Source organism: Atta cephalotes (assembly GCF_000143395.1).
Source record: "Atta cephalotes unplaced genomic scaffold scaffold00019, whole genome shotgun sequence".
Taxonomy (NCBI): Eukaryota; Metazoa; Arthropoda; class Insecta; order Hymenoptera; family Formicidae; genus Atta; species Atta cephalotes.
Window position 1 is genome coordinate 807,424 of NW_012130083.1, and position 17,471 is coordinate 824,894.

Sequence of the window (17,471 nt, forward strand, 5' to 3'; positions counted from 1 at the left end):
TATATATATATATATATATATATAGTGTAGTAGTATATATATATAGTATATATATATATATATATATATATATATATATGTGTGTGTGTGACGAGTTACTTACATGTAAAACTAAAGCGTTCTTTTGCACTCGAGCAACTGGTTTATGTAACAAATCTTCTAGAGACAAACCCGGACCCTTTGGAAAACCTCTGAGTCTTATATCTCTAGTGATCTCTCCGAATTGAGTGGAATGGGCGGAGCATCGTCGCACAGTATCGGTCGCGCGAGCGTAATTGTGTAAAAACGCACCATATAATCCTATATTACTGGCCATAATCTGAAATCAATGAATATAACGTTACAATTTTTCACAGCTTTCATTCGTCTTATTTACTCTAATTATATTTACTTTAAATTGTTCTCCTATAGTAGTTTTACTATCCCACTTTTCCGTCTTCTTTCGAAGACCATCCAGAAATGTCTGATGCAGAGCATGCAGTTCCGGGATCTTGTAGAACATCGTGCCAAACTCCTCTTCCGAAATGACTGGTTGAGATGTTGTTAAAGTTGCTCTAATAGCTTTCATATACTGCAAAGGCAGGAAATCATTATGAATAAATTCTTAACAAGAACTTAGAATGTCAAGTTACATACTTGTAACATCACAGTTAAGCATTCCACATATACAGCCTCGCTCTCCACTACCGAGTTCACAATACACTTGACCATCGATGTCCTGTCATCCTCGCGCTCCTTGCTCTTTTCTTGTCGGCGCGGCGTCGTCGGGGTCGGTGATTCCAAGCTACCCTCGCTCAAACTTAGCGGTTCGGCGTCACTGCTGCCAGTTTCATTGTCCGTGCTGAGAGCTCGCAGCAAGATCGGAGGTGCCGGACTAGCACCTTCTTCATCTTCACTGTCCATCGCTGCTCTATGTCTGAAGATAACGTACACAATTATACATATTCCATATCTTAATCCCGGGAGTACTCGCGTGTGAATTCAACTAATAAATATTAACATTATAACTTAAAAAATAATGTAATTAAGACGCTCGTACTCCCCAAGATCCAATGTGTCAAAATAAAACAAGATATAACAAACGACTTACTGTATAAAATAATCGATGTTGACATAATTACTCTGATTGCCCGGAGAATCTGGCAGCGAAGGTGGTCTTCGAGTTGTCGCTTTGCTATTGCCATTGTTACTGTTGACAGAGGGAACGCGCGCATCAATGTAAACATATTCCCCAGTTTGGTCCAAGGCTACTGAATCGTAATAAGGCTCCTCCTCCGATGCCTCTGCATCCCCATCTTCGCCATCTTCGTTGATAGCCTTTTCTAAGTCTATTTAGTGAACAAATAATAATAATTATTTTTTTAATTTTATATATCATAAAATAATTTATAATATACATAAAATTGATGTAAAACTGATGAGAATAGATGACAATTTTAATTTTTATAAAACTTTAAAAACAAATTGAACTATTAACTTTAAATCACATGAGATAATGAGATTAAAATTCATTTTATTTTTTGAAATTTTCTTTCTTTTAATGATTACATATATAGATTATGCAACTCCAAAAGCTCAATAAAAACATGTATGAAAGAGAATACCTTTCTCATCTTCCTCCTTGAGAGATTCTTCATTTTTATCTTTCTTCGAACTTCCGGTAACTTCAATCACTGTAACATAATTACTTGGCACATCTGGATCACTGTTTCTTCTAAGTTCAGGCACTTTCTCGGGACTCCTTGGTATTTCGCTCTTGGGTCGTTTACCAACTGTGCTGAGAGTCGAGCTCAGTTCGGACACGCACTTATCTTGAAATTTGCTGATGTCTTCCCGTTCCGTCAAAATAGGAGCGACATTCTGAGAACTCGGTGAATTCGGAGAGTCCGCCAAGCTGTTCTCCGATATTTGAGAATCCTGTTGAGACTGCGTTTCCGTCGCCGCTTCCTGTTTAATTTCAGACGTATTCGTATTCACGCTGGTATTGTTAGCCAGCTGTTTGTGTCGCTCGACGTCAGCCAGCAATCTTTCTAAATATTCCACATAAAACTCTTCTTTTTCGAGCTCTTCTCTCAAAGCTGTCACCTATATATACAAAAAAAAATATCGCGTGCTTTGATATATTCGAAAGATTTCTAATTTCTATAGTTTTATAGAAAATAAATCCCGCACGTTTTTAATTTAATTATTTTACATTTTAAAATTATTTCTTATGAAAAAATATTTTATTTTATTTTAAATATTTTAATATTAAAAAAAAGAATTGTTATGTAATTATATAATTTCCTGCTTATAAATAAAGCTACTTTAATAAAAAAAAAATACCATCAAACTTTTTAATAATATTTAAACAAAAATAAATTGTAATACATAATGCTACGAATTTTTAAGATAATCTAATGTAATAATTATAATCAATTTTTTCGGTGTTCCGATAACACAACAGAGATAACTCCGTGATTCATTGAATTGTAAGCAGGAAGTCAATGTTTACTATTCTTTCTTCTTTCACTTATTCGTTTACGATCTCATTTTAAATGTTAAAAAGGAATGATAATACATTGACAGTAATGTAACTCATAATATAACAAGTGCTATGTCATTGACAGATTTCAGACAATTAATTCGATGAGTCATCAAGTCATGTGAACACGGTGTTAATTGAATTATACATGACTAAGTTTCTATTAAACGAAGAAATTAAATTCTTGTGCTATACTTCCTCTTCCGTACTTATCAGCGTTTCAAATGTTTCTTCAGAGAATTCTTCGCTATTTACTTGAATTATGTACACACGCATAAATTCTGATCTGACTAATAAATACTTAGTAAACATTGCAACACTTCACTACAGTCATAACCCAGTCGTTACGCAAGGTTGCCTCTTCAATCCCAGACTCTATGATAATCATCTGTATTATTACTTTAAAATATTCATTTCCAGTTCTTCCAGGAACTTGATTAAAGACTGATAAAATAAAAACTCGGCCACTCTGGCTTACGTGATGAATCATCGGACCCCTCCAGGATGTCAATTAAACGAAATAAAACCTCTTTTGCGACGTACACAGGCATACACAGTAGATCACTCACACGTGACTAATAAACGCTTGGCGAATACATTGCGACACTATCACCAGTCATACGACTGCAGGTTTCATGCATCCTTATTCTTTCACTCAATAATTATTTGCCAAAGCACACCTGCGGTCCTCGCGGCAAGACCCGTCGATAAAAATTAGCAACTTCGATCAATCGTCGACGCAATACGTTTCTGCACTATGATGCCCAAGAGGAGAATCATCAATCGTTCAAACTCACCTTCTGCTTGTGTTTGACCAAGTTCGCTCTGACATCTTCTTCCCAAGCGGCCGGCAAGGCGCTGTCCGGGAACCGCTGCACCCAGACACGCTGGAAATCCCCAAACACACTCATGCCTCCGGACGCGGGTGCGCGTGGGTCGACGGCGAGTCCTCCTCAGGATCTCACGATCCCACCGTCCACTCCTCACCGCGCCGACGTGCGCATCGCACGGGGGCGCGGCACCTTCACCACCAGTACCGTCGTCGACGACGACGACGACGACGACGACGACGTCAAGTCTCTCGCTCTATCTTCCTGTCTCTCTCTCTCTCTCTCTCTCTCTCTCTCTCTCTCTCTTCTCGTTCGCACTCACCGTAGCTGCCGCTTCCTGACGCGGAGCCACGTATCCTCGACTCTGTCGTGTCGGGCGGACAACGGCGTAACCAACGTCGTCATACGGCCGCTGTCATCTTGTCGACATCTCCTGCGTAGGTCACGTTCCGATCCCCGTCGCCCGCTGTATGGCCTATCTCCTGTCCTCCTCCTCCACTCCTAGCGTGCCGACGCCGTCATTGCTGTCGCTATACTGTGTTCGACGTAACTTCTCGCTCAATTATGTGCAATTTCTTTGTATATAATTTCATATTATTGCTATTAAATAAGTGAAAATGATCAAAATTTACGAATATTACGTGGCATTTTTGATCACTTGTTTTAACGCTAAAAATGAACGTCGACATAAAAAAGTACCTTAAAAATACTTTGAAAGGTATTATTACACGCAATGAAACATTCTACTTTCGCATTTAATTAATATTGGTTTTTGTATACTCTATATTCTGCAATAATAAATAATGATAATATGAACAATTAATGATATTGACAAAAGTAAGGATACAATACAAAGAAAAGGAAATTTTTACATATTACAGTTCTGAAAGGGATGAACTATTTTTATTTTATAGTAAAAATAAGTGAAAGAATATAGGAAAATGTCTTTTTATGATATCGTTACGCGCATCTTTCTTGTGTCTAAACTTTCATAAACTTTCATAAATTTTTCGTATCCGCGTTTCTTCCATTTTGTGCCAGTTTGTGCTTCCCTTCCCGCTGTTCTCCGCCACTCTGTGATTGGTTGACGACAATGACGACATGTTAGCTTATTGCTACCGAATATGATGAACGGTATCCAATGAAAGATTTGCTTTTTCTAGTATGATGATGTAAAGCAAAACTCTCATTAGATATTGTATAAATTGTAAATCAGCCTTAAGTAATGTGACATAACCTATGTGCATAAGTGCGCAAAAATTTAGTGCTAATAAATCAAAAGGAAGAATTGAAGGTTTTTTTCAACTCCTTTCACCCAAAGGTAAATTATAAAAAAAGTGCATAAATTTCAATTACTAGAAAAATGTACAATTTACAATTAATCTTGTTTAAATTTGTGTATATAAAGAAATTACATTATAAATTGATTTATACTTCTGCTATGCATAATGTTATAATTGTAGTAATATGTAGTTAATTAATCTAATATATTAGAGATTTTTTTCTCTCTACTTATGTCTACTGTTTATATACTCTTTTTTTTTTGCAGCGTGTGAACAATCTACAAATTTGAATTTATATGTAAGTGATAAAACACACAAAATGGCACAAGGAAAGCTTAAAGTGAAGACAAAGTTGCCAACCTCAGTAAAGACGAAAACCAATAAAGGTAAGGGCAAAAAGGGCCCTGCTATCCAAAGACGTGGAAGTAAGTAATAATGAGAAGACAAGTTTTTCTGAATCAAACTATAACAATATCATCTCCTTACTTCAAAATTGACACAACTCAAGAAATATAATTTTTTAATTATTATTTTTTAATTATTTAATCATTTTTAATTATTATGAATGACTAGTAACAATTCTATTAATCTTCAAAAGTAAATTAACTGGACTTCATAATCCATAAATTGCACTTGTGTTTTTAATTGAGTAAATTTTCTATTCAGTTTTTCCTTTTTTGTGTAAAATTTAATTTTTTAGGTTGTGTCACTTTTGTAGTAAGGGAACGATATTCTAATATTAAGATAAGTAATATATGAATTATTATTTTCTCGAAGACGCCCCTGTTCAACCTAAGAAGACAAAGTTACAGGAAGCGCAGAAATTGAAAAAGATGATCTCAAGAACTGTGAATACTGTAGTAGAAGATGAGATACGAGAAAAAGCTTTAGAGGGAAGGAAAACTCTCACAAAGAAGAATCCTTCTAATTCGAAAAAACAATGATATGTTAATTGTTGTAATATTTGCATATATCAGTAATGTATTGTTGTGTGTATACATATATATATATACATATATATATTTTTTTTTTTTCTTAATTAAGCAATATTGTTCGATTTGAGATTATCTATTGAAAAGGAATACGATTGAGTGAGATGTGAATTTTTTTCTGTTTATTGCACTCGCATAACTGAAATTTAACTTATATTTAAATAACATTTATAAATTACTGACAAGTAAATTCGCTTATCCTATCGGTTTTATCTTTATTTCTATCAAAATAAATATGTTTAATAATATTACCTAATTTACAAGGAAATATTATACAGGAGGCCCCTATGGCACTCTGCGCCTTTCATATTTGAAACAAGAATTTGACGTAATTTGTACGTCGGAAAGACCTATATATTGTCATTTTATCACTCTTCCGTCCAAAATTGCCGGAACAATTTAAAGATGTATTAAGTGTTATATATTATCTCTTCTCGTTATATTTCGTTGTGTATTCCCTAGATCACATTATGTTAAGGTTGCTTCATGTAGCACCTCATCGTTCCTTATCGTAGCACCAGTTCTTTCAGTTCTCAAGAAATTCTCCTGTTTGGAATAATTTTACGGAGAAGCAACCTGAAATTTAGCAGTTTAAAACAAGTACAAAGGAAAGACGTTTACTCGAAAAGATTAAAATGATTATTTTGAATTTCTTACTACTAATAAATGTCCGCTCTGTCGATTTTTACTAATTGCGGGAGTGGTACCAGTCCTAACTTCAATGACTCCCTCCTTACCACTGACTAGTTTGTGAGACACACTGGAACATGATATTACAAATATTAGTAGAATTAATACAAAAATAGCAAACAATAAATTGATTAGTTGAATTAAATCATAATCAAATTTATTACTAAATATAAAGGAATAAATATAATACATAAAAAAACTGAAGAACTTACGATTCGGTATTGACGATCTTAACAATGTTCGGATTGTTAGTAATATCAATCGCTTTCGTCAATGCTTCTATTAAATGCGGAACTTCTAAAATCAAGTCACCCTGTAAACAGTAGTGCGTAGTGAAAGTATCTATTATATTTATTATCTTTTTATTAATTTTAATAAATCCCCAATTACTAACTCCCTTAATTAAATTATCTCTTTATATTTAATTTAGCTCATTTCAGTTATAATTGCTAAATATTAAATTATTTTCTTATTAAATAATTGATTAATTAAAATATTTATTACTGCTTACATATTTATATTATTTTATTATTATACTTGAAATAATTTGCCTTATTTAGAATTAAAAATATTAAGATTTGAAATTCAAGTTGTAAAAACCTTATCCTTTTTCAATTCAGGTGGTATTCTAACGATGAGTAAATTATCCGATTCTCCAGTAACAACCAACTCCTCGATAGCCTTGTAAGGAAGGCGATGCTTGAGTTTGAAGGTCTTAAGTGTATCGAGAATGTATACGGCATTATCAGTTAAAATAAGTACTCTCTCGCGTGGTTTATATCCGTGCCGATCGTATTTAATGACTGGAGTAGCATACTAAAAATATGAATTTTAATTTATATTTCTATTTTATCGAATTCATTGTAAATATATATAATAAAAAAAGAAAAAGCGTTACTATATTTTTTCAGTGATTTATTTTTACCTTTATGTTTTCTCCGGAAGTTAAAATATTGTTGAAGCTCTGTCGCAGTGCCTTGTACTCCTCACCAAGACGATCAGTTACAAATCTCGGACCTACACTCTTCGCATAAGATTTCTTTTTATTTTTGAATAGAGACTCCGCGAGGATCTTTAACTCAAAGTGTTCCTTATCTTCCTTATTTAGTGCTATTCGATAACAACGAGCTTTCCATCGCCTGTGCATTACATGCAAATGCTCTGATGCCTATATCATGTGAATGTTATTAGTTATATCGTATCACATTAATTTAATTGTATAATTACAGACATATTTTCTATTTCGCTGAGAACTTTTATATAGATAGAGAATTTATATACAGATAGCTAAACTATTCCTTATTCTTATTCTATACCTCTTGACAAGAATATGGGCATGGCGGCCAATATTTATTTAAGATACCCGGTGGCAATGTCTTCGAAAGTCTAATGAGCCATTGCGATTTTGCCAATTCAATAAATGCCTTGTTAATTTCCGTAGGCGGTCCATCTCGCGTGATGAAGCCTTCAATAAATCTGTATCAATTTAGCACAGTATATATAAATAAAACTTTTTAATATATATGATAAAATATAGAACAAATGTATAAACATGTTTTTATTATAGAAAAAAAAATAGGACTAAAGAAGAAACCTGCGAATGGTGACAACCGCTTGTTGCCGTTTTTTGGCTTTGCGTTTCGCGAGCCATCTGCGAATGTTTTTCTGGAACACGATCGCTGCTTCTCGTATCTCTAAATATTTCCTCCTCATTAATATAGCCTTCCATTTGCTCTGGATAATGGCGGCTATTTCATGTTTCTTCATTTGAAATGCATCCTCCGTATCGAATAACGTTTTAGGAAAACGGATGAACAACTTTGTGCTGTAATGAATTTTAAGAATTTAATAATTAATGTACACATGAATTATAATGTATAGCATGCTTAAAGCGTGATAATTGAGCGGTCTTACTTTCCCATCCTGTACTCATCACGCTCGTAGCCGAGATGACACACGAGCGTTTGTACGCCTTCCTTTGCCGGGCCATAGTAATTCGGCCAAGTTTCCGAACAGAGGCATTTGTAACGCTGCAAGAATTGCTGGTACGGTCTTCGATATGCAAAACCGGCACGTCTTACCCGCAGATTCTCCATCAGACCCAAATACTTCACTTGGTGTAACACGATCTTTTTGTTGAATTCATCTGAAAGCAAAAGTTCAATGGATTTCATTTCAAATTAAAAAAAAATCTTTTTATATCTCTTTTCTTTCTATTAGACAAATTAAACAAATAAAAGAAATTAAATAATTTATTTTAATTTTTTTTATACATATTTATTGAATTGTGTAAATACTCCATCCATATTGAGCGTTACTGATGCTTTATTTCAATTTTATCTTATATCAGGTCTACTTACGGGCCATTTTAAAATCGTTAGGTTTGATACAACGAATGTAAGACGGTTCTTTACCCATGAGAATCTCAACCAGATTATTTAAACTGTTTTTAAATTGAGTTATGGCGGTCTCTGGACGTTTCTTACTGGTTAAATCTTTCACATCAAATACAGTCTATAAGAGAAATTGCAAAGATTAATTTTTGACACTTGAGAACAATTTAAAAAATGTTACTCATCTTTAAAGTTTACAAATAGATTCTTTTTTATTTTCTTTCCTATAAAAAAATTAAATGTTTACCTTTGTAATGGAATTCGTAGTATGCGACATAACTTCACGTAAATCTCGAAATAGTAAATCATTGTTTTTCTCGAGAAATCCGCGAACATTGTACGTAACATCGCCAGCGTAATGCACTAATCTGAATTCCTAAAATGTCAATATTATTCTTATATTTTCAATTTCTTTTCTTATTCTTATTTTTATATTCTTAATTTCGTGTTTCACAAATAATTATCGTAATAATTACTATAATAAATATAATGCAAGTTAGTTAAGAGATATATTTATATATATAATTGAATAAATTAAATTAATATAACAAAAATAAAATAATCAAATAAATAATTTAATTCTACAATTTCTTTCTACAATATTTCGAGATATTAGATATTACTATTCATGATTCAGTTTAATATTTTATAAAATTCTTACGTCTCGTCCCATAATCTTTTGCGTTTGTATGTCAGCTTTCTGATGGCTGATGTAGTGAGGATGGTTGTTCAGATTTACGTTCAATTTCTCCAAGAAGCTCATGTCCGTTGTGTCTCCAGGTCGCAAACACTCTTCGTCCATTAACGATATTATTCCTGCCAGATTAAATATTTAATTAATAATGTACATGTAATTGCGAATGTGGATTATAAGAATTTTATAAAAATTCAACCTTTATACTTCTCTTCAATCAGGTCGCAAATGATTTTGTTATTAAAATAATCTATGTTCTCCCAGGTTATCCCTTCGCGCAGATATTCTTCCTGTTCTGACTTCAATGTCAGTTGGATAAACAGCTGTTGCAATTTCTCATTGCAAAAATTAATGCAAAACTGTTCAAAACTGCCAAAATAACGAAAGAGAAAATTATCGTTAACTAAACATGATCTCCATGTTTATATCGTATGTACTAGTGATAATTAATTTTTGTTAAAATCCTATTCCTCAAACTAAAACATTAATTTAAGATATAGAATATAAAATTAAAAAGTATATTTAAAATAATAAAATTATATAAAAAAACTTTAGAAATCACTTAGAAAAAATGCATTTTTCTCAAACTATTATTTATGACACTCGTAATATTTTCATAAAGTCTTTGACCGTAAGTAATTGTATTTGACAGTTATACCTATTCTTCTGAAAGATTTCAAAGCCGTAAATGTCCAAAATGCCCATGACCATTTTGCGTCGAGGATTGGTCTGGGGCTGTAGAGATTTGTTGAGTCTAGTCACGAGCCAGGTGAATAATCTGTCGTACACGGCCTTCGCTAGCGCGTCTCTTGCATAAATAGCCAATTCCCTATTCAAGGGTGAAACCACTACGTCACCATGAGCATCTATGGTACGATGAGAAAATGCCTTTGCCAGTCGCTTCACGTCACATCCTAGCAGCTATTCAATTAAGAAATGTGACATCCAGCAATTTGCAAGTAATACATTTAAAAAATTTTATGTGCATAATAAAATAATTAGAAAAAATAATTACATAATGAAATAACGATGAACAAAACATAAAACATAAATAATTATAACAAAACGTAAAAAGCTAATAATTACTTTAGCGATGGCATCGACAGACACAGGTTTCAGAATAGTTGCCACTCCATCCTCCTCCGAAAAACCCACATTACCCATGTGCAGCACCGACGCAACTATAGCAAACAGGTCATTCTGCTCCTGCTGAGACATTTCCATGGTCTTCATCGCCCGGACGACTTCCTTGTACTGATTAGCATCGTCGATGGTATCCACTGTTCCTTTCGTCTGAGAGTTCGATTTACAAATTAACAAAGAGATTGTAGAAAAACGAAAGAAGCAAAAAGATTTTAATTTAAAAAATTAAATAAAAGAAATGGTATACAAATGGTATACTCACCCCGTTACTCAAATAGAAGAAAGTATCGAGATTCCTTTTTAAGAATAATTTTTTCAACGTGTCATCGTCCGCGCCTGCTAAAAGCTGATAAAAGATATGAAAATTTCGTTCGCCCACCGATTGATGGACCACTCGAGATTTCTCCAATAAATAGTTTAGAATATTTCCACCGACTGGATCTCCCTAAAAATACAACGATTATTGTTTGTCACCAAATTTTCGCGAAAATTTTCTTCAATTCCTTTTGAAGGAATCCCTTTTCTATTTTTAAAAGAAATTCACACATTATTAGATTGATATTTCACCTGAAAATTGAACTGAACGTCCATGTACTTGCCGAAGCGGGATGAATTATCATTGCGATTGGTCTTTGCGTTACCGAAAGCTTCCAATACGGGATTGCTGCCAATCAATTTATTATTCACTTCTTCTACTTGTTTTTTATGACCGGTAGCAGACGCAATAAATTCTAAGATCTTTTTAGATGCCTCCGTTTTCCCGGATCCTGATTCGCCTTAAACGTAAATAAAAGACATAAAAATATGGAAAATAAACTTTATAAAAAATAACAGAAAGGAATTATACAAAACTCGATGTTAAGGAATGAAAGTGCAAATTCTTACCCGAAATCAGGATGCATTGGTCGCGATTCTCTTTAGCTAGAGATTGATAGGCAGTGTCCGCAAGAGCGAAACTGCAAAAATGGATTTTTATAATTCATGGAAATAACCAGTATCAGTATAACTTTTATCTTATATAGAGTTACTTTTTATCTTATATAGAGTATTTTATCTTATATAGAGTATCCTGGATATGTCGTACTTTCTCTCGTTTTTCTTGGCGAAAGTTGTATGAATTTATTCCGGGACGCTGTATATAGCAAAACAAGGTGGATGCTTACATGTGAGGAGGTGCCTCAAAGAAGTTTCTCCCGTGATAGTAAAGGATGGTCTCCGGAGTATAGATGGGAAGTTTCTTATAAGGATTCACTGACACCAGTACTTGACCAATGTACGTCTACGATATGAAAGATAAGAAATATTTCTCTCAAGTCATTGATGACATCCTAAGTTTTTAGAATAGCGCATTATAACTAAGAAGTCTATACTGAAAAAAAACGTAATAAATGTGATAAATCCTAAACTAAAATGCTATTCTTGCCGGGCCTTTTTGTTGATTTAATTAAAACATTTTTCTCAGTGTGTGTGATTTTACGTAAAAAGATAAAAAATATAAAATTAAAATCTTTTTGTATAAGAAATTTCGAACTTTCAAAATTTATTCCTTATTAAATATAAACAATACATAAAAAAAATTAAAAATATAGATTAATTAATTAATTATGTTTTCGACTCACGTAAATGAGATTCTCCTTGAATCGTTTGCGCAGATTGTCGATGAAGGCGGACTCACTGCGAAAGTCTTCCAGCAGAACGAAGTCCTGAACGCCAACTCTATCACGCTCGTGCAATCCTCGTTCCATGTTCCCAGGCAATTTCTGATGTTTGAAGACTTCCAGTCCCGTACCAGATTTTCTGAAGACACCTCCGGTGTCAATTGTCTCTGCGCTGCAAATATCCCAAAGAATGAGCGACTCTTAAACGCCTTTCAATACATAATAAGCTTGTCACAATTTACAATCCTATATCTATTACCCTATAAGTCTATTAATTTAGTAAAGTTAATCTGAGCAAGAATTTTCAGTTTTATAATTTAATAATAACAAAAAATAAAATTAAGTTTATAGAATAATAAAAAGATAGGTACTTGAAAAACCATGCAAATATATTTATTGAACGTCACTTGTCATTAAAAATCTGGTTGTTCATCACTGAAAAATTAAAATCATGAAATATAAAGAGACTTGATTTAAACCGCTAATAAAGTTCGTTTTCATTTATTTTCAAGTAACGTTAAACATTTATTTAAGAAGTAGCGTACATAAAGTCGTCGTTCTATTCGACCTTGCGGCCTTGCAAACGATAAGAATTCAGATTAGATATCGGAGTCGGTAACGCTTGCAGACAATAGAGCAAGTGGTAATAGATCGATCAGCAAATATTTCTATATGTTCCGAATGTATGCAGATAAAGAGATAGAATTACAAGAAGAAAAACCGAGAAAGTAAAAATTTCCTACATATAGTCGATAATATGGGTCGATCGTTATACAACTGCGAAGAGTCATAATATTTCTACCTTATGCTAGTCTTGCTAGTGTAATTCCGATGAACAAGAATAAAATTTGATATTTCAAATTTAACAAATTTCGAAGAGACATCCCTTTCGTGGAAAATTAAAATAATTAATTTTATGATTTTATTTTTTTTAATATCAACGGAGGAACTTCGTACTCACCCCATGTTTTTGAGATCCTGTTGGCACTTTTTTTTACACCTATATAATATCCACAGGGAAAGAAACATGAAATTAATTCTATTATTTTTGTATTTCTGTATTGTTAATCGCGATCGCAAATTTTGATTTAAATCTAAATCTTGCTACTTGGTTAGAATAAATGCAAATTTGTCAGATAAGATACGAATTCGTTGATTCACGACATCTGATTGCAGGAATTCAAGCGGAAGAGATTAGATGAATTTGATTGAAATCAGTGTATAAAGATTTTGTTTAATCGATTAGATCATCTTATCGTATGAAAACTTAGATAGAAGTTGAAAAAATTTATTTATAAGAAAGGTTACTGTTAAAAAATTTTATCATATTTTCCCGAGTGTTGTATTATTGCTTGAAGAACTTATATATGTACGAAAACAATCGATATAATCATTTAGAAGATAACAAAGGATAATGAAAGACTCTAAAAATATAGTAAGCAAACATTTTCGCGTGATTTTCAATGCTGCGATTCACGTGTCACTCTCATTAGTATTTCATTGTATCGACAAAACAAGAGCTACATTTCTTATGAACTTCCTCCAATTTTGCAGAACACACTTATATTTTTTCCAATAATAAGCATTCCATGTATAACATAGTTAGATTATTTATAATAAATAAATCTTTCGCATTATAGGAATTTTACATCTATAATTCACTTTTTCTTTCTTTCATGCGTATAATAAAATTTTTCTACAACAAACACGTGAATCGTTCGCGCAATGTAAGATCTAGTTGTGAAAGATCACGAATCGAGTAGAAGACAGTCTGTCATCAAATTCGACAATGTTTAATGTAAACACACAATCACAAGAAAATTGATGTTATTTCGATGTTTAGTTCGTGTCTTGATTCACACGACATACACGGCGGAGAAAAGAGTCGCGCGTTTACTGCTTCGAGGAGATGTCAATTGAGGAGAAACCAAAGAACAGAGGAACCACCTTACGACTACTGCTTAAGAATGACCTGGCGGTGACCACCACCTTCCGTTTATCGTCCATCGGCGACGTCGTTTCCCTCTCCCGCTCTTCTCTCGTTATCCGTGCACGACTGATAGCGGAACGAAACGGCGCTTAATAGCGAAATGTATCGAGAGGATAAAACCGGCGTAAGAATAGCTCTTGTCGAGCAACAAGTACACAATTACACGCATAAATAACCGGCTTGCCTTGTTTCTTGTATCAACAACTTTATCAAGAATAAAAAAAATTTCGTATCAAGTGATTTTCTAATATTAATATTAAAGATTTTCAGAAAAATAATTACGTATCAATATACTCTATCTTTCGTTTAATTAGCAATTCGTCTATAAAAAAACAGAATACGATGGCTACGTTCAGAAAAAAAAGTAACTTTACAACTGTTATAAATTATTTTAATATAATTTAAGGTCTTACTCTTAGTTCCTCACTGGATCTAAATTATATAAATTATATAAATAGATCATATATTAAACAATCTTACAGCAAATTGTTTTTTTCTGTTGAACATAGCTAAATGTAATCTTAGAAATACAATTTTCGCAAATACTTGCTATATTAGGTTAAATTATAACAAATGAAATATTGTTACACTAAATTTCTATTGTCATTAATAATTTTTTCATATTAGTCAACACGGACTTTACGAGTACATTAGAATTCGTAATAATTATTAAAATTAGAAATACAAGAAAGATTATTGTTCTTTAAGTCATGCAACACGTAACTCAAATTTTAGAGATTGTTCCGCCAATGTAAAATGCCGAAATGCAATTGCAAATTAATCGGTGCAAAACTGATGTTAATCGATGACAGAACGCTGATAAGCTCCACAATAAAGTCCCGTATATCTAATCTAATCTAATCTCGAATTATTCTTTCTAGACACGTACATACAACAAATTCCTGCAGAAACTAATAAAAATATTCGTGACTTTTCGCAATATTATCGATACTATCATTGTGTAAGATCCAATCGCATAATGTTCTCGGTATGCAATTTTTATCGCGATGTGGGATTTACGTTTGCATTGTTGCGTTAATCGTTGCATTAATCTTGACTAAATCGATCGATTCTCAAAACGTGACGACAAGGACAAACATCGAACATTACTTCACGCTTATAAATTTAGTCAATTGTTATTATCAATAATATGTAGATATTATGAGCGGAACTACGATCATCTCAACTTATTTAATAATTTATCATCTTGATCATTTATTTATCAGCTTGATCTTTTAATTATGTATTTAGATACAATCTGTATAAACACGATATGAAATATTAATTCCTTAAAATAAAGGATGCTAAGGAACGTATAATCGATACTCGCAAACAAAGAGAAGACTTAAGTTGGGAAAAGAGAGGAAGAGAAAGGGAGAAAGCGCGTTGTGTTATTATTGACTCTGAGGATTGACAATTAAACAATGTTTATCTCCGCAAACCAGTTTGTCTTTCGTGGAAGCGAGGAATCGATATGACTCATTAATACTCCGGTCATGAACCTCCGTTCGGTAAGCAATTTTTTTCTTTTCCTTGACGGATATCGAAGAGAATATCGCAAATGCGGGTCGCGACGTATCGACATGCATATGGTGTCGTTACGGTGAAGGAAATTATCAATCGCGGCTCGCACAAAGAGAACCGTTGTCGCGACTCGCTGCTATCGAAAATATTGCGTCCGTAAACTGCCGAGGGCAGACAGAAAACCAGTCACGTACGTTCTGTAAGCTGCTTCGATTTTATAATTTTTTTTCCCTCGTACGAGATGAGTCACGCAAAAGAGACGGGCGAGACACGTTTAAACCGTGTCTGTCATCGTACGTTGAAAAAGCAGTCTAGATAAGAGTGCCATTTATGTGCGGCTTGTGCTCGCAATTTTTTGTATCTTCTGCGTACGAAATGTAATCTCTAAATTTTTTGGAATGGAATCTCATTCTAAAAGATGAAAATTAAGCTAGTCTTAAAAAAAAAGAGTGACTTATTAATAATTTTCAAGTCTAAGAGTAAGATTTCACTCTTTAGAGTAATAATTAACTCTAAAAGTTTTAGAGAGTACGAATCGTTCGATCTAAAAGAAAAATAGATTTGCCTTTTCGGTGACAATCTACAGACCAATCTGAGGTTTCTTTTCAGCGATAAGCTTGTTCGCTGGAAATTTCCAATTGGCGTGATCCTTTATTTGATTAACTCGAGGATGGAATCGCGAGGATCGATCGCGCGCGTTTCTGCGCCGCGCTAATATACGATCGCACGAAACGGAAAGTCGTTCCGCTGCATTTTTCTGCACTCGGCTCTACACGGCCGACACGGCTCTACAGGGACGCTGACGTAACGCGCGATGAGTCAAGGGGAAAAAGGGGATCCTTGGGACCAGTCAGGGAACACCTAGTGAATAAAAAAAATTGACGAGACATTTTAACGGGAGGTCGGTCCCGCGCGAAAATACGCGTGATATATACGGTAAGAATATGTTGCGTTGAAAAATTCCCTCGAGGTCAATAATAACGATGCTGAGGAACGCTAAGGCATATATTATATGAAACTGTTTGAAATGGAAGTTTTATTTTCCTTAGGAAATAATAGAAATATAAGGAATAATGGAACAAATTTTGGATCGAAATTCATTCCGAATCAATGAGCTCTATAGTATAGGAATCTTGAAATGAAGTGACAAAAGTGAACGAATTTACTAGAATACTTATAATTTTTATTAGTTAATATCTAATACATTTGTTCCCTACTTTTGTGAGTACAATTTTCATCTTGTTTCAAGATACGCAATCAACCCCCTGGAGTGAACCTTTCGATATTATAAAAATCTATACAGCCCGACGAAGAAAAGGAAGGTATAGAAATATTTCTAACTCTCTTTCTAACTCTCTTCTACTTACAGTAGTAAAATTAGCCAATCGGTGTTCTATCGACGAATAACAGTGGATGAATATAATATTGCAAGTTTAATTAAGATAAATGAACAAATTTAAATGTGTTCTTGCCAGTAAGTTCTTCAGTATCACATATATAAAATTGGCAAGAACATGTTTGAATTCGTTCATTTATTTTAAATAAACTTGCGATGTTACTTTCACCCTGGTTTGATCCCCTATGTTTATGCATTAGAGTGTCATTGTCTAGGAATTGGGACACCCGCACATCTTGATGACTCACTCCAGTGAGCTCATTGCATATTACAGAGCTCACTGTTTCAACAATTCCATAATTCCTATTATAAAATCCTCCCGATCTATTTAGCCTCTGCATTTCGAGGGAAGCG

The 17,471-nt window shown here is 33.6% G+C and overlaps 3 protein-coding genes across 3 annotated transcripts in view; 1 reads left to right on the top strand and 2 right to left on the bottom strand.

Annotated features, from left to right (window-relative positions):
• LOC105618964 (active breakpoint cluster region-related protein) overlaps positions 1 to 3,435 on the bottom strand; it is a 6,538-nt gene extending 3,103 nt beyond the window's left edge. The window contains exons 1-6 of the mRNA XM_012200494.1: positions 3,322 to 3,435; positions 1,605 to 2,085; positions 1,091 to 1,328; positions 637 to 916; positions 392 to 571; positions 104 to 319 (exon numbers count right to left, since the gene is read on the bottom strand). Coding sequence (XP_012055884.1) covers positions 104 to 319; positions 392 to 571; positions 637 to 916; positions 1,091 to 1,328; positions 1,605 to 2,085; positions 3,322 to 3,435 — 1,509 coding nt within the window. The remainder of the gene's footprint in view (positions 1 to 103; positions 320 to 391; positions 572 to 636; positions 917 to 1,090; positions 1,329 to 1,604; positions 2,086 to 3,321) is intronic.
• Positions 3,436 to 4,599: 1,164 nt separating this feature from the next.
• On the top strand, positions 4,600 to 5,740 carry LOC105618962. Its single transcript, XM_012200493.1, has 3 exons — positions 4,600 to 4,675; positions 4,904 to 5,062; positions 5,415 to 5,740. The coding sequence occupies exons 2-3, from the start codon at positions 4,957 to 4,959 to the stop codon at positions 5,579 to 5,581; spliced, it is 273 nt and encodes a 90-aa protein (XP_012055883.1). The 5' UTR covers positions 4,600 to 4,675; positions 4,904 to 4,956; the 3' UTR covers positions 5,582 to 5,740.
• Positions 5,741 to 6,097: 357 nt separating this feature from the next.
• On the bottom strand, positions 6,098 to 12,321 carry LOC105619149 (myosin-IB). Its single transcript, XM_012200679.1, has 19 exons — positions 12,169 to 12,321; positions 11,713 to 11,828; positions 11,435 to 11,505; positions 11,117 to 11,325; positions 10,812 to 10,994; positions 10,493 to 10,699; positions 10,065 to 10,327; positions 9,606 to 9,775; positions 9,374 to 9,528; positions 8,960 to 9,088; positions 8,680 to 8,833; positions 8,234 to 8,465; positions 7,914 to 8,144; positions 7,636 to 7,795; positions 7,245 to 7,487; positions 6,920 to 7,135; positions 6,532 to 6,632; positions 6,287 to 6,389; positions 6,098 to 6,175 (listed from the first exon to the last, which is right to left on the bottom strand). Exons 1-19 carry the CDS (start codon positions 12,292 to 12,294, stop codon positions 6,098 to 6,100), a joined length of 3,147 nt encoding a protein of 1,048 aa, XP_012056069.1. The 5' UTR covers positions 12,295 to 12,321.
• Between the last annotated feature and the right edge of the window lie 5,150 nt (positions 12,322 to 17,471).

Coding starts and splice junctions, on each gene's coding strand:
- LOC105618962 (XM_012200493.1), top strand. CDS start 4,957: ATGGCACAAGGAAAGCTTAAAGTGAAGACAAAGTTGCCAACCTCAGTA. Junction 5,063..5,414: donor TGCTATCCAAAGACGTGGAA/GTAAGTAATAAT, acceptor ATTTTCTCGAAG/ACGCCCCTGTTCAACCTAAG.
- LOC105619149 (XM_012200679.1), bottom strand. CDS start 12,294: ATGGAACGAGGATTGCACGAGCGTGATAGAGTTGGCGTTCAGGACTTC. Junction 11,829..12,168: donor TCAAGGAGAATCTCATTTAC/GTGAGTCGAAAA, acceptor TTCATATCGTAG/ACGTACATTGGTCAAGTACT. Junction 10,995..11,116: donor ACGTTCAGTTCAATTTTCAG/GTGAAATATCAA, acceptor TTGTATTTTTAG/GGAGATCCAGTCGGTGGAAA.